The sequence below is a fragment of the Anopheles marshallii genome, chromosome 2 (assembly GCF_943734725.1).
Source record: "Anopheles marshallii chromosome 2, idAnoMarsDA_429_01, whole genome shotgun sequence".
NCBI lineage: Eukaryota > Metazoa > Arthropoda > Insecta > Diptera > Culicidae > Anopheles > Anopheles marshallii.
The window spans coordinates 36937473-36954203 of record NC_071326.1 but is presented as its reverse complement, the minus strand read 5'-3'; the positions used below and the strand labels follow the sequence as shown (position 1 = coordinate 36954203).

Here is a 16731-nt window from a genome sequence, read left to right as displayed (position 1 = left end):
GTTTGCTGTGCGCAAAGTTCCGTTCCACGGTGTATTATATCGGTTAATTTTGGATTGTTCAGTATCAAATGCACTTTTTTACAGATTTTCCGGTTTTACGGAATAGTTAATTTATGGTATTAATTATTTATTATTTATGATTATAATTTTTTCTATAATTTTCTGTATGAGAAAATCATTTACTAATTAAATTTGATCAAATTCTGCTTCAATATTACATGTTATTCATATTAATTTCAATTTGGTTATACTGAGATAGAAAGAGATCGATCGTGATTAATCGGGAAGTCTGACGTTACCAGAATATAACAGACAAAAAGAGAAGAAAGCTCATCTTCCTCGGTATCATTCAACACATTTAACGTAAAGATTATCAAATTAGAGTTATTTTCGTGGAACAAAATAACTTTTCTATTTCTACAACTGATCTCCAATTCCTATCCCACAGTATTCTAAGAAACCGTTCGCAAGGTTCGATCGCAAAGATAAAAATTCAAACATTATTCGGTCTTGATTGGACAAAACCCGCAATTGGATTATAATGATGGCACCCAAATGAACTGCAAAGAAACATTACAGCATACATATTAACGTCTGCTTCATAAAATGTATGTGTTATTTCTTAGTATTAAAATAAAATATTAAATACTTCTTAGTATTAAATAGCATTAAAATACTATTTTATTCGAGTTTTTATCAAATAAATAAAAAAACTATATTTAAATAATTAACTAGCCAACTAATCATCGAAATATGTCAAAAATATTTGGAAATGAATTACAGAAATTTAAGGCATTCGTAAGATGTATGCAAAGAACTATCACATTAGTATACTAATCAGCAGCAATCAGCTAAATGTAGGAAAGGGGCGTATTAAGGGGCCTGAGCATAGCATGATGGTAGCGGCGCCGGTCTTTAAACGAACGGACTGGACCAAGATATTATCCGAACAAATCCTCCGTAGCAAGGATTGACTACCCAGCTATGTGCTATAATTAATCTAGTTAGCCATAAATGGCATGCATGAGCTAGTAGGTTGTTACGCCAGGAAGAGAGAGAGAAAGCGACTACAGGGAAAATATAATTGGTATTTATATTTTCAAATCCGCTTCACATTCGGCTATCCGGTAGTCTTTTGTAGCTGCGTAATTTCACCCAAAGTCTGATATCGTTGAAAACTACTCTGTTTCGAAACGATGACCTAAATAGTCACAGCAGTTCTACAAACGAAACCTTTCGTAATATTGGATAAATGTTGGCAATATTGAACAGTTAGTCTACTCTGAACCCGAATTTAAAGTCAGTAGATAAAAAATACAAGAAAATTTATTTCGAGTTGGAAATTGAGTTTTGATCATCCGAAAATAATGTTTTTGGAGGGTTATGTACAACTTCATATGAGTAAGTGCAATAATTTGGTAAATTTGGCTCATTACTCAAACATGCAAATTATTACTATTTTCATCATTTAAAAATAGCGCAGTTATAGAAAACAGTTACCAAAAATTAAGTAGTGACAATACTCGTCAATCTAATCGTTAATCCACTCAGACAGATAATTTAGTTTCATATTCAACTGCAATTGTTTATTTCGAGACTAGGTTTTGCTACTTGGTTAGAGTGAATGCGGATTAATGACCCTCAACTGATGAATCTGTCATTTGGTGAAGCTCTATCTATTTATTATGCCAGTACATTGCAACGCAATCTGTACCATAATCCAGAAATATGATTAAACTTGAAAGAAAAACTATTTCAGCACTAAAAAAATACCTCCACCCGTCTTCTCCATCCCACAGTTACCAAACAAAAACAACCATCGGAACGTAAGCGTTCAGCTACCCTGCAAAAATCCCAGTCTGCACGGAGCACATTTTAAAATGTGTCTCAATCTGCAAAACGATGCGATCGCCGTTGCACTCGACACTTTCACGACAACTCTCGGCCAAACCGTAATGACGTCCACCCGGTGGGTTGTTTCAGCTGGTTGCCACTGCAATTACTGCAGCAGCAAGCGAAAATTTGTCCAACCGACAAATTCAATCCCAGCTCGCTGCAAGACGCTACACGTTGGTTGACCGAACGGGAAGGAAACATGCTATAACAATTTTCCAACACACGAACCGACAGCAGGTTCTAACCGCTCTCCTGCGCTGAAACTCAGCTTTACGCAAAACGGAACGAGGCGCTACGGGGCGAACGGGGAGGATTGGTGGGCAAGGATTGAAAACTGTCGAAGGCCCATCACGAGGGTGAACGGGTTCAAAGGCAACGCTCGTCCTCTGGTCGGTTGCATAAACTCATCTTAAATTGTCACCTAGCTTCCACCAGCTTTACCTCATGCCCAGTGGAAAAATCTAACCCTTGAACCCCTGCTGGGCATCCTTTAAAATGCACGTTTATGAAGAAGAGATTTCGGAGCATTCCAACGTACTGCACCATTCCAGCATGGTTGCCTGCCATTGGGGCAATGCTGGCAACCTAGACTATGTACGGTCCGGAAGCTTTGGCGGGAAACGATGCACCCGACTCTGTCTGCACGTCACTGCCCCCAAAAAGGCACGTACTCGGCCAGTACGTGTTGCTTGCCGTCATTGCGGGGCCGAACAGTATCCGCATGGTCTTTTGCCGTTGCTGCTGCCGCTGTTGTTGTTGTTTCTGTTGTTGGCCTTGTCTATGTCCAGCCACCGGAACCGGATACTGGTGGAAAAGTGAAAAAGACCCGTACCCAGAAATGATGAGGTTTGAAAATCCTAACTGTATGTCCCATTCCACTCCGTTTCCGCCCTCCATCGTCTCGGTACAGCTCACCCTTAACCTTTGCTCATCCACTAGCTTATAGGCAAGCGGCTAAACGATAGCTTCTAAACCAGAACCGTACAGTACGAGGGATTGTAGTGGAACCGTGTGGGGAAGCGGAAAATTGCTAGTTTAAAATACAAATCACGATTTCGAATGCGGTTTCGTCTCACCAGCGTTTGTCCTGTGCGCGCTCCAACAATACCCACCCGTACATCTCGTATCGTGCCGAGCGTAAAATCGGTCTCGATTGCGCCTAGCACGGTTTGTCCGGAAAGTCTCGTCACAAGGACTCCGTCCGCTTTCGGTCGGTCGGAAGAGGAAAACAATCTGGTTTGTGTCCTGTCAGGTGTTATTTGCTGCAGTCTGACACTATGCTTTGCTCCTGCACGGACGGTGATGGCGGTGGGTCGGCGAAAGCTGAATGCTGGTCGATGGAAAACTGGTTCTACCAGCCCCAGGAAGGAACGCTGTTAGCCTCATTTCCGGGCAAGTTTGGCTGAGTGGCTACCAGGTACCACTTCTCGTGGAAGCCATCTCCATGTTGTGGGTCATGGAACTTTGCAGGTAGCACGTTGGACGACACAGCTTATTTCGCAAAAGTATCGAAGTTCCGATTGGCTGTCATGGAAGAGCAACAATCCGATCCCGTTTGCGTTCCATCCAGCTGTCACACCGCCACAGGATGATACCGAGTTCGGCTGAGGGGGGATGAAGAAGTCCCACTGAAGTGTGTTATAAATTCTACACTCGCAACGAGACTAATGTAATTATAAGACAGTCGATGGCAAATTATTGCCATCTTAGCAGAAGAACTTTGGACGAGCCTTGGGCACCAAAACCAATCCTGTACGCCATCTTGTGATGTTGCTCCGTTTCCTGTGAACTGATGCATATTTTCAAAGGTTATCAAATCGGATTACGAACCAGACGTTTCGGATTCTTCGCAAAACGGGTACTACAGAAACCAAACAAGTCCAGCTTTCCAGCTCCAGTACCTGATCTCCATCTCCACTAAGCCACCAATATCGCATTACAACATGCAGCTTTTAAACCGTTGTACATAACCGTTCGTGCACCGTTAATCCCGGTAACTTGAAACGGTCACGCGTATTGTACGAACCCACTGTCGGAACACAATGCCCACCGGGTTCATCTTCATCTGCACGAATGCCCGATAAAACCCAGACACGATGGTGCGGAATCGTCGGTCTGCACACCGGAGACAACGAGATGTCTATTATAACGATATGAATATTAAATTTAATTTAAGACCTTCTCAATTGGCATACGATAATTCGCAGAGCGGCATCTTGGCTCGTTGGCCCAGTAAATCTAAATTACCCAGCAATCTCGTGCCCCTTTTTGCTACGGCCAATAGTGAATTTGCACAGTGCAGTGTTGTGATTTAAACTGAAGCCCCCTTTGAATTGTGGCGACCGTTGCCACTGGAAAGTACAGCGAAGATTTTAACATTCCTTTCTGCTCATTAAATTCAATTGGCTTTAATCGAGTACGGAGATGCTTCTTTGGAGTTGAGGTTTATTTCGAATCCCCGCGGCATTTATCTCATCCAAGAAATCTTTGAAGTCATTACGCTACAAGCCAGCACAACCTGAATGGAAAATAAAACCATCACAAGTGAGCACAATTACTAATCTTCGAAAGAAAATGCGATTTCAATCGAACAGCAGATCAAAGAAAGAACTCACCTAAAGCATGTTCTGACATGAAAGTTGTTGAAAAAAGAACATTTACATTAAATGAAAAGAAACATTTACATTAAATTCTTGCTTTAATAATATCTAGTACAAATGCATTTATGATAGAACACAAATTTTTGTTTTCTATTACAGATAATTAATACAGCTGGACAAACAACAATGGATCCTTCTGGGGCTTCGGGAGCCATTGGAAACATTCTAGCAAGTGTTCTCGAGGGTTCGGTTCGATGTTCTAGTTCAACAACTCAAGTCAATTAAGGTACGTACATTGACTCCTCCAAGTAGCTAATGAAGAAATTGTAACAAATTTCTTTCGATAAAATATGTTATTCTGTAAGCTACTGTGGCAGTACCGCTTAATTGAAAATGCAACCGCAATTAAATATATCGGACTCAATTGGTATAAAAAACTGGATGTGTTTACAGTATGACTAAAAACCCGTACAATGAAAAAGAAATGTTTGCCCACGAAAGTAAACCAACGAAGAATCACGTGCTCGAACCGTTAAATGAAGATTTTCTGACCTTTCGATCCGTAACCCGCAAAACACACACCCACTGGCATACATGGCTACCCACCTACCATTTAATGAACACAAAAAATGCGATTCCGATCAAGTCTAATTGGAATCACCTGACGCGAATGTTGCCGACACGTTCCGAGAGCCACAACGATTTGATGATCAAATCAGCAGGAAAAAAGTAATCAAAAACCTCCCTTAAAAAAAGGGGCAGAAAAACAACCTCCCACTGCTGATCCACAACTCATTTGCCCGAGAGAACCCGAGAACGGTCACTTTCACCTAACGCACGACGCCCCGTCCGACTCCTTGCGTGTAACGGTCGATCTGAGGCGCGTGCCTGTCAGTGTCTGTCGTTTGCAGCACACTGGTGCGATAAAGACGATTTTACCCCTACCCCTCGCCACGCCTCGTCCGCGGGGCCAAAATGCGGCCAGGCAACGAAAGTGGATAAGCGAACTCGTTATGCCGTTACGCGCCGGCTCGACGGTCGCCTCATTTGCAGTCCGGCGGTGTCCTGTATCTGTTCGGCCAAATTTATTCAACTAATTATCACATCATTTTCCCATTATCTACTACACTCGTTTTCTTTTGCCATAACATTCCACACGTTTTACGTGCGCGGGCGGCGGAAACTTTACCACCAGCCGGGAATTTGAGCTGGTCTCTGGCGGGGGACCGTTCACCTTATGGGGTTTTGGGATGCGATGCGGTACATGAGCGGGAAGGGAAAAGGGTGTAAGAAATTGTCCACACGGTTTTTGAGCAGCAGGCAGCAACATCATTACATTCGTCGTTGTACAGGGAACCAGCCGGCAGGACGAAAGTGGCTCAAAAAAGAAGGGCCAAACTTAGAAAGATAACGATAAGTGTTAGTACAGTGTCAATCGTCACATTATGGACTAAGTGGTAAAGCGGGGAAATTCGTACGAAAATCTGATTGTTTGCTTTCGTTGCTTACATGAAAGATGTAATCGAATAAAGGGACATTAAAAGCAGCATCCTTTTAAGCTGAGAACATATACAAGGTAATAAACCAATGTAAATTAATTATGCTTATTTATTAATTCACTCACACAACTTGTATATTAATCTTCTCAAGAGTTTCAATATTTCCAAGTTCAAAAAAATTTCAATGAAACCTTATTATGATCAAACCATTTGTTTGTTATCAAACGATTTTTTTCAGTGAGTGCGCACACTTTAACGCACGGCACTGTAAATAATGAAATATTCTCACGGCATTCCATCCCCGACCCCAAAAACGCAACTCGTCGTTAAAACCGTAAGTTAATGCCGCAATCTTTCACGCCACTTTTTGGCGCTCCCCTTCGAAAAGCTTCCACACGCAAAAAGGTAGAACCGTCGTTGGTGAGGCTTTCTGCAGCTTCCTGCAAACCGAAAGCCTGAGGCTGACACGTGGCTGCCTTAGAAGCCCTAGCTCCGGATATCCATTCTCGTGCGCTTCACACCACCAGCAAGTACGCAGCCACTTTGGGATTTCAATCGCAACATCACAAGGTTCACCCCCTCTCTCTCCTATCCCGTTCTTAACGCTTCCCTTGAGTGGTACCTTCCGGTTCCGGTGTCATTCCGGTGGAAATTCCGGCCCGATGCAAACCAAACCGGCGCGGTACCGACGGGGCGAAACTTATTATGACTAACGTCACTCGGTTGGAAAGTATTTTCCCAGACTTGTCTTTACCGAACAGCAGCAGCCGACCCAGGCCTCGGCTGCGGCGTCGACCAACCATTGGGTCTTGACATTATTTTAGCGACGCTCGAGGTGCTTATCGTTGCCGTGAAATCCTTCTGAAGCCTATCTCCCGAGACAGTGAGGTGTTTGGTTCGCTGTTTTCTGCGCGAGCGTTTTTTTCTGCTTTCCTTCTGTCCCTACTGCCTAAGATTCGTTTTCCTTGCGGAATCATAAATAAGTGGAATGACTTTACATTACAGCAGAGAATATTAATTTAGTACTGCCATTGCGAACGCGCTTGATGGGATCAGCGAAATTGTGAGCAAAATGAAGTGTTTGTCCTCTTCCGGCTGCCGCTTTTGCGGATGTATCGCGCCCCCGTCCTCACCGTGCGTTTCAATTCCACCGGGAACCGCACGCATCTGCGGCTCGCCACTGCGGTGGCTAAAACTTGCTCATCACTTTTACTCATCGCAGGCGTTTTTGACAAGACAGTGGTCCTTCCCGGGGGGAAACGTTGTTTGCCACCTGGAGATGCCATGTATAATGTCAAAAAAAAAGTACTGCATGCTTAGAATAAGGGGCGCCGTGTGCAAATGGTGTTTTGCAAGATGGTCTACGATGCGTGGCAGTAAATGATTTATGTCAGACATAAAAGCATGAAATACTAAGCTTTTTATTTAGTGACACACTGAAATGCTGCAGCCGGTACATAATTTGGAGAGTGAACAAATCCCTTTTATTTCACCGCTTTTAAGCAAGCTGAGCGAAACTGGAATTAAAATATCGCGCCAGTTAGTCAAAATTCCAACGCATATCATTTATCTTTTTATTCGGTTTTTGCAGTAATTGATGTCAGAATGGTTGTTTTGCTTTGCTTTTGTTGTTATTTTTTAAATAACTCAATTCAAATCAGGAACTGAAATAATGTCTCCTTTGTTACAATTTGTGGCGGATGTACTCGCCCAAAGAATTCCTCTTTGATAAGCAAATGAGCTGTACCATTGGTCGGCAGAGTACGGCTCGTGACACTTTCACTATGGCTCTCATCGAGTCATTGTGGATCTGAGGGTCTATGATACTTTATAAAGACTGCAGATTGTATCTTAAGCTATTATCATCATATGCAACAATTATTAGGCTTAAACTCGAACTGATATATTTCGCTTCATTTTTGAATTTCTGAGACTGATGTCTGCCTCGTAATGCCAAGTTATGGTTTCAAACTTGGGTTGGGTTTCACGCTTTTTCGTAACTCTTCCCATTTTTGATCCAAATGATTCGAAACTGTGGTATTGAATCGTTCGTCATTTTATTTTTTCATGTATATTATATACTTACTCTATTATGATTTGATTTATTGCTTACGGTGGTTTGGAACTTTAGTTCATATTTGGGTATGTCGTAGGTTTTTTGGTAGCTAGTGATGGAACTACAAGGAAACTACAGAATTAGTGATCTTTGAAATACTTTAACCATAGGGGAAAGAACGAATCTTTGAGAAAAAAGCAAATTGTATTTTATGTAATTTAGCAATAGACTTAATTAGTAGGCATTGATTGAGATTGATGCATTAAGTTGATTCAGTACACAATAAATGAATACGCAAGTACCCACATCGGAAGAGATCAATTACTAAATGTATAAAGAAAAGTAAATTGAATAATTTATTTTTGTTTTGAATGACCTATTCTCAATCCCTGCCGCATGATAAAAAGAATAAATTATACTTCAACAATGCTGTATGTACGCATTGCTGCGTATTATACAATTATGATAAATCAATATGCGTTTACCACTATAGAAGAAATTAACACAACATTAGACTGAAATGTGACCACATCCAAACTGGATTGCACGGAAACAAAAAACCGACGGTAACTTTTATTTATGTTTTACTCTAAAGCGTGCCCTCGGTTTACTAGAACAATGTTCAACATTCACTTGATCAAAACAAACTCATAACAGAAAATCCTTTAATCCCTGCGAGACCAACAAACCGGAAACCCCCCAAAAAGTCATGACACCGTACAGGACCAGATTCGGTCGGTGCACATGCTTGACTATTCTATCGCTTTGTAATTAGTTCGAATCGTCCAAACTTTTAATCCCTAACGAGAAGTGTCAAGATTTCACACTCGTGTGGTAAATGCTTCATACTGCATCAACAAGACGGAATGGTTTGGAAGCGGTAGCGGTAGCGAACAAGCGAGCTGAAAGTTGGCTGTACTGGTTTTGTTTCCTTCCATAAGCTAGAACATTGAAGGTTGACCGAAATAAATAAAGTACCCAGAACCAGCACAACGAAACGAACCGGGCCGGAAGTTGCACCATGCAAGCATAGCCCTCCGGGTCCTACTCATTAGAAAACACACGCATAAAAAGCGGAAGCTAAAATGTTGTAATCTGTTTATGCTCTCGGAGTAAGTTGCCTGTACCGGCCTCTGTCGTACCTTACCCCACCCATCCCTTACAGCCCCAAACGACGAGTCACCCGTTGGCAATATCCAAAACCGGCCGCTGGATGACATCGGTTAGAGACTGCAAAGAACTTCTACTGCCTGGACAGGTGAAACAACCCGGTCGGTCAGCCAACCGGCCAGCCAGTCAGCTACAAACTCATCTTGAGCTGGCTGCTAGCTGCAAACTTGGCTGGGCTGCACCTTTCAGAGAAAAAACGACACAAGTGGAGTCGTAGTGCCGGTGTAAAACTACGGTAATTTAAAAGAGAAACTTTTCCTACTTGCCAGTCGATGGCCGGTTTTTGCTCATCTCTTGTTTCTCCTTCTTTTATCTGCTGTTGCGTTACCATTTTGTTCAGCTCGGAATTGTTGTGCCGTTTGCCTCCGGTAGGTTCTGGACTGCAGATGTCCTGCCGCGTTACGCCATTCTCCCGATGTAGGACACTCACCTTCAACCGCATTATTTTTTGTTGTCTACTTGTTAACCGCAAATAACTCACCCATTCCACAAACTGCTCACCGGCTAGCCGGCCATTTGCGGATGGTGAAAAGAACAGCACAACTCTGAGCTACTGAGAAAAAGACGATACACACACTGGCTGGCACTGGGCAGCATCAGCCGCAACAGCACAGCACAAAACAAGGCTACCTTCGAGGCGATAAGATACCACGATGGGTTGAGTCTTGCCACTGCGAAACTGCATACAAATGCACTCAAGTAAATAGTGAATAGAATAAATTCCTTCCAGATATTGTACGCCACATCATGCGCACTGGAAGTTGATGTTGGGGCTATTATTGCCCGACACTACCGCAACTGCTTGGGATGACGGTTTCAATGACGATCGTGATGGTGCTGATGATCATGATGATGCTAATCTACCCAAGCGCACCGAAGAGTGTTGGTCGTTGTCGTTTTCTTTTTTGCTTTGTTTTGAGCATTGTCTTCGGCAAGATGCGGGGCACATGTTGCCATAGTCTGCGGCATGTTACCATTATGCCAAGCCGTGTACTACCTGTTCCGCCTGTTTTGTACCGGTTGCCTGATAGATGTTACGCTTAATCCCGAGCGTAGTTTGCTTGGAGCGTTTTGTAGTTCAGCTTCTTCTACGTACTCCGCGTGGCTTCGGTTTATTTTATTTTCCCACCGGAAACCGGTCGCTGCCCGTTGTAAAAGCAGCGCGAAGAAAACGGTATGCGGCGGCAGTAGGGTTTGCAGCTCGTTTGGGTTTTTGCATATATTGTACCCACTTTGTATCCACAAGTTCATCGTTGTGCGCTCTACAAACGCACCGCCAGATGCAGTGTGTTGTGATGCCGTGATCTCAATGGCTGAACTCGAGCAGGGCTATAAATGTGACTGCATTTAAACCGCAGGCTTGTTCGCTACACTACTTACACTTCCCTCACAATGTGTTTTAGTCTACGTGCATTTCCTGCGCACGACGGTGAGTTTATGGACAGGTGGAACGAAATTTGTAGCTTTGAAGTGATTCAACGATAATTAAAGTGATTTATGTGATAGCTGCCTGATAAAGTGTGGAGTATGCTCGAGCTTTTATAAGCAAATGATTACTTTAGAAAACATCACAAAAACAAGTTTCGATAGTTTTGGTGAAGTACATATGGTAAACATTTTCGCGTTTAGGGCTCTAAAGCCTTTGTACCTATTGAGGGACACGAAAAATTAATACAAACATGATTTTTATGTGCGGCAAACCAGGACAGTAAATTAAGTATACATCGTTTTTTTAAATAAAGGATTCGCTCAGCTGCTCAACAAATAAAACCAAAAATACAATAACAACGTGCATAAAACGCAATGGTACAAATGATGCTATATTTTGAATAATTTAAACATAATCATGTTTTCAAGGACATTCTTCATGAAAGCGCTGCAGTACAGTCAACATAACCGAATGATTCTAAAACATTCTTCTTTATGATACCACAAAAATTAAACTTACCGCACAATATTATCTCGATTGTTTCATGGGAGCCACCTTAAAGCTACAGTTTTGCAACATAAACATCATAGACCCCTATATATTGTTGTATGCTATACGGCAACAACGCTTTAGTGGTTACACACATGCTATAAAAAAGAATGGCTGCTTCTAAATGCACTAACGAATTATGTTGAAACCAACACAGCGAAAGATACAGTTGCTATTTCAATTCAAACCACAATCCATGCGGCGCCTGATTTACGGGCACGTGCCGTTTGCTGCCATGATAGTCATCATTCTGAGGCGAGTGAATAAAACTATAAATCAAGGAACGTGCTTTCTCATTCCGTTCTTATGCTTGGTTGACTTACCTTCACGATACGCCTCACCCGCATTGGGTTGAAAGAGTTTTTCTACACGCTGTCGAACAGTCTGCCGAAAGACGCTTAGCCTCGCTTCGCGTCAACCTTAAAGCGAGCGACAGCCTTCTCGCCAGCTTTACAGTTCGACTGTGCTCTATAAATCACCGAAAGTATGCCTTTGTTATTCAATTATGCACGATAAAAGCCCAGCTAAAGTAATCTCACCTTGCTTGCCACGAAACGAAAGCCCTGCCGTGTGGATTGTGCGGGTTAGAAGCCGTTTCAACACGTGGTCTTAATTTATCCGTTCATTGAAGTTTAACGGCGACAATGTGAATTCATTACAGCTTCGTAGCCTCGGATAGCTCAATCACGAAAGCCACAAACATCACTTAACATTCCATTGCTTCGATTGGTTCGTGCCAAAGCTGTTCCATAATCGCTTGTATTAATTGCTTTACTGGTACTTGTACAAATAACCAGGCGTCTCCATGGTATTGCCAGATGTCAATAAACAACGTGTTACGGAAGGGAAAACCTTTTACGTAAATACTTTTCATCCGTTTAAAAAATAAATTGTAACATGCGAAAAATATACTGAAACTGCCTCATTGTTAATTTTATTTTATATTTTTTATATTTTCAGATAAACAATCTCCAATCACCAACGCACCACCATTATGCACCCGTACCATCACGATCGCAATTAATTAGTGAAGTTATGCTGAGACATAAAGTATGAAATACAGTAAAAATTTTGTAGCATTGTATGTAGTAATTTAAACGTTAAGATCACCACTAATTCAACGTTGCCAAAGTTTGCCGATACTGTTCATCCACCATTCAACCAACGACGGCACCAAGCTCTCAAGGTGGCCAAGGAGATGAGTGCAACCTGGCGTGCGGTAGTATTGCTAGCGATACTATGGCGATTTTGCTACAATAGAAGCCTGCTCGTACACTGCTGCCCGTTAGAGTGTATCTGTCTCTCACAAACACAGGTAAATGGTTTTGAGCTTTTTCAAACTGGTATGCACATGTTTAGTTTTATTTTGCTAACTTTACATACTAACGAACTCGCAGGAAGCAAATTGTTATAAAGATTTATTATTTTCCCTTGTGAACCTGAAACAGCTTACCGGTTAAAATCCGAATTTATAATTGATCGTTCATTCAGCAACGTGCTATGTAGAATAAGCAATGAGTAATCTCCATTCTAATGAATTAGCAACCCTTTAAAGGTAGATCGGTAGAGGATTGCTTCTCATATATTCAAACGCGTCCCCACCTCCCAACGGAACACGGAACAAAAGCAAGAGCTATTTTAAATGTTGTTCGATGCTAAACTTGTCAAGCTGCAAAAGCCCACCCTAAACAAGATTAAGCTTAAATCCTTTTAAAAGATCCAAAAAAAGAACCTACACAAAAAAAAACTTATTTCTGCATTCCCATATAACCTGTTCAAATTTAAACTTCTCCCACACTCTGCCTCTCCATTCCTTCCTTGTATCCTCCTTCTTCTGATCGCTTCCTTATAGCACCCCAGGTTCAAAGTGCTTCTTTAGTTACAATTGTGCCTTCTAGCCTTCGTTCCTATCACACCCACTGGCCTGCCATTTACGGTGACACATCGGCCAGCCTTCCCATTTTTTTTTCTGGTCCGGAAACAAAACTCAACATCAGATAGGTGACCCAAACGTTACCGTTCAGCATTTCATCTCTTCACGAATGTCATAATTTGAAATGTTGATTCGCTCACCTAATCATAGTAATACGGGCTGGTCCCTGCGGACATTTGTAGTGCAAGTCCAAAAAAGGGTTTCCGTTCCGTCCCGAATATGTGTGCCCGCTGTGTAACGCCACTCGCTCGGTTACTAGCCTTTCCGCACGAAGGTTCCATACCGGGTGCCCTTTTTTGTTGACCTTCTGCCTGCTTAGACACCCAGGTTCATCAGCTCAAACTGCTATGTTCTTAATAGGACGAAAACGAATGAGGCTGGTGATGATGATCACAATGATGCCGACGAAGCAGCTGCTGTTAAAGCAAAAACAACAAAACCGGACCGCTTGCACGAGGTAGCAAGATGTCTGCACTCTCGTATGCCACCCAAGACGGTTTGTGCCGGCCCGAGATATGCTGAACCCAAACGTTTTCCCCGGGCTTGGGCTTGGGTCGAAACTGGTTGCACACAGGTTCGGTCTAGCGAAGGCGATAAAAGGGCTATCCGATTTAGCTTGAGCTCATTCATTATTCAGCGTGCAATAACGATACTCCAGGACAGGTAGGAAACAAATTTTGGGCAGAATATGTGTGAGCAAAGGTGAGTACGGACACAACGTTACACACCAGCAGACACTTACAAAGTTATGGAAAATATCATCTCTTGAAATTGGTCCACGCTACTGCTACCGCCCACATGAATGGTACGGCTCCCGTTTCGAGACCTTCTTACTGGATGCAATATACAACACACACTCTATATCATCCACACATACATCCACCACACACAGTACGAGTCACCTGCATAGGTTGGTGGTTGGTGAAGAAAAGAAACACACTTGGCTACCTTCAATGCCTCCGTGAACCAAAGCTTATAGGCACATAAAAAATAGATAGCTCCCACTTCACGTCTACCCGGCCCACAGGCAATACACAGGGAAAAACAAGTGTTGCAACTTCAAAATTAGACAACGTGCTGAAACTACGCCATCGCCACTTCAAGCAACGTTTATGGTTCGCAATAGCGTTCGTTTTCGGGTTTCCGTCCATTTTCGGCTACTTCCGGATGCTAAGCGTAAACTCTCCCGAGACAGGTTACAATTCCACACTGTGCTTACTGCTTCCTGTTTTCCTTGTTTTTTGAGGATGGAAAACAAGTTTCAAATTGCCGGGAACCAAGTTCTGGTATTGGTGGAACATACCGTCCGCTCTTTGGTAATCGATTTATGGCGTCTCTAAGTGGTACAAGGTGATAGAAAATATTCCATTACAAACCATTTTCGATTTGCCGGCGAAATAGATAAAACGGTAAAAATGGCATATAACACTTAAGCGTGACGGTAGCAATCGTTTTACGTTGCGTTGATGGTGTGATTGTAGCAATGAAGATATAATCGGAGTTTTGGATATCGTCATGCTGAAAAATAAAAAAAAGCACAGTAATGCCTACATTTATACCAACTGTACCTAACATATGCCAGATTTTTCTTCAATAAACAATTCTGGAATATGAATATTTTCATGAAGCTAGATACAACTTACAATGCTTTTACATAATGTTCCAAGAACATGTTAGAATATCTTTAATACAAGATTTGAACTACAGAATAGGAAACTATTGTCGTTCAAGTTTCAGTAAAATCACTCCCTTACCAACGAGATCAGTCACATATCAGATGAGACATTTCTCCAGCTGTCAATTTTCCATCAACGAACATAAGCTGTCACAAAACTTTCGGTGGAGCGCACCGCTTGAAAGATCTTTGCAACTTATTTTTCTTCATTTCTTTTTGTTTGTTATGGCATCCTTATTCAACTGTCAATTTTTCACACTAACGACCTGCCCAATTTGTGATGTCTTTATCTTCCCCTTTTCGCGTAGGTCATGTGCAACACCGGTGCATTGCGCGAGATACCACTGAAAGCCATCCCGGTGACGGTGGAGCAGCTGTCGCTCACGAAGAACTACTTTCCGATCATCAAAAGTGATGCGTTCGGAGGGCTTCGAGCATTGCGAAAGCTTTCGCTCGATGGCAACAATATCACCACCATCAAACCGTTTGCATTTCGCGGTCTACCGCGACTGCGGGACCTCTCGATCCAGCACACCCCCCTAGCTACGGTTGCCTCGTTTGCCTTCGCTGGGCTGCAGAACGTTTCGCAGATACAACTATCGCACAACAAGATATTGCGCATCGAGGGATACGCGTTTGCCGGTGCCGTTAACATCAGACAGATCCATCTAGCGGACAACCCAACCGTAACGATCGAGACGAATGCATTTTCCAGCCTTAGCAATGTCGATCGGCTCATCCTTCCGTCCGGGATACGATCGATCGAACCGGACGCATTCTATGGGCTCGAAACGGTCGGCTACTTGAAGCTATCCTTCATGGACCTAGCGTCCCTGGTGCCGTACACGTTCCGCGGCTTAACGCACGTGAAGCTGCTGTCGCTGCAAGAATCCGACCTCGGCATCATTCGGGCCGGTGCCTTCGACGGTCTGGTGCACGTCGAGCTGCTCAACATACTCAACAACAAGATTGACGCCATTCAGGAGCTCAACATTACCGCAGCCAACCGGATACGGGTGCTGCGAATACAGGGTAACCATCTGCTCGAAACACCCGAAAGTGGCGCGATCGTGCTCGAAGGCATCGAGACGCTGCATGTAAATAGCAACTACTTCCCCTGCGGATGCCACATCCACACGCTCCTAGATAGTCCGCTAGCGAACGGTAGCTACACGTCGCACGGTGGCCCACCGGGCGACTTCCTGTCGAAGAACTACTGCATCTCGCCGCTCGAGGTGAACGGGCTGCCGATGAGCTCAATCGATCTCTACTCGATCGGTCGCTGTTTGGAGCAGGTGACGCGAGAAAATCTCGATGCATCCAACTCGGCCACACCGAGCGTTTGGCGAGGGAATTCCTGGCACTGGTGGCAGCAGTGGAGCAGTGAGGAAGACTCACGGGCCCATGATAAGACGCTCGTTTCGGCCGTATCGTCAGCGGTGCGGTTCCTAACAGCATCCCCATTGGCGTCGATGTTGTTTGTTGGATGCTTTCAAAGTTTTAGTATAAAAATCAGTTGAATGTAACCCCATTCGGTATAGATCCGTAAAGAGAGAAGATGGTTGCGTTGACAGCAAACTGCTTGTTTATTCTCGTTCTTCTCATTTCTCTATTTGCTTTCGGGGAGAAGCTTTCATGGATAGCTGTCAAAGTGTATCGATACGTCTAGAATAAATAATTATAAACATACCTATATCAGCTCTGTCTTATTCACCATAAACCTAAACGAAGTTGCATCAACGCTGAAAACAAGAAACAGTGAGCATACAGGTGTTTTCTTGATTCCTGCCACAGTGATTCTTTCGGGAAGTAAATGATAACGTGTTCAAAATTTTCGGTATCGTTGCTTAAACTTTTGTTTTGTTTCCATTCCATCCAGACGATGTAAAATGTACGCACCTTGACTGGCTCTTTAACCACACTA

General features: G+C 43.1%; 1 protein-coding gene across 1 annotated transcript; it reads left to right on the top strand.

The window, feature by feature from the left end:
* The first annotated feature begins 12397 nt into the window (after nt 1-12397).
* On the top strand, nt 12398-16327 carry LOC128707670 (leucine-rich repeat and immunoglobulin-like domain-containing nogo receptor-interacting protein 1). The gene is made up of 2 exons (XM_053802628.1): nt 12398-12514; nt 15116-16327. Exons 1-2 carry the CDS (start codon nt 12398-12400, stop codon nt 16325-16327), a joined length of 1329 nt encoding a protein of 442 aa, XP_053658603.1.
* The last annotated feature ends 404 nt before the right edge of the window (nt 16328-16731 follow it).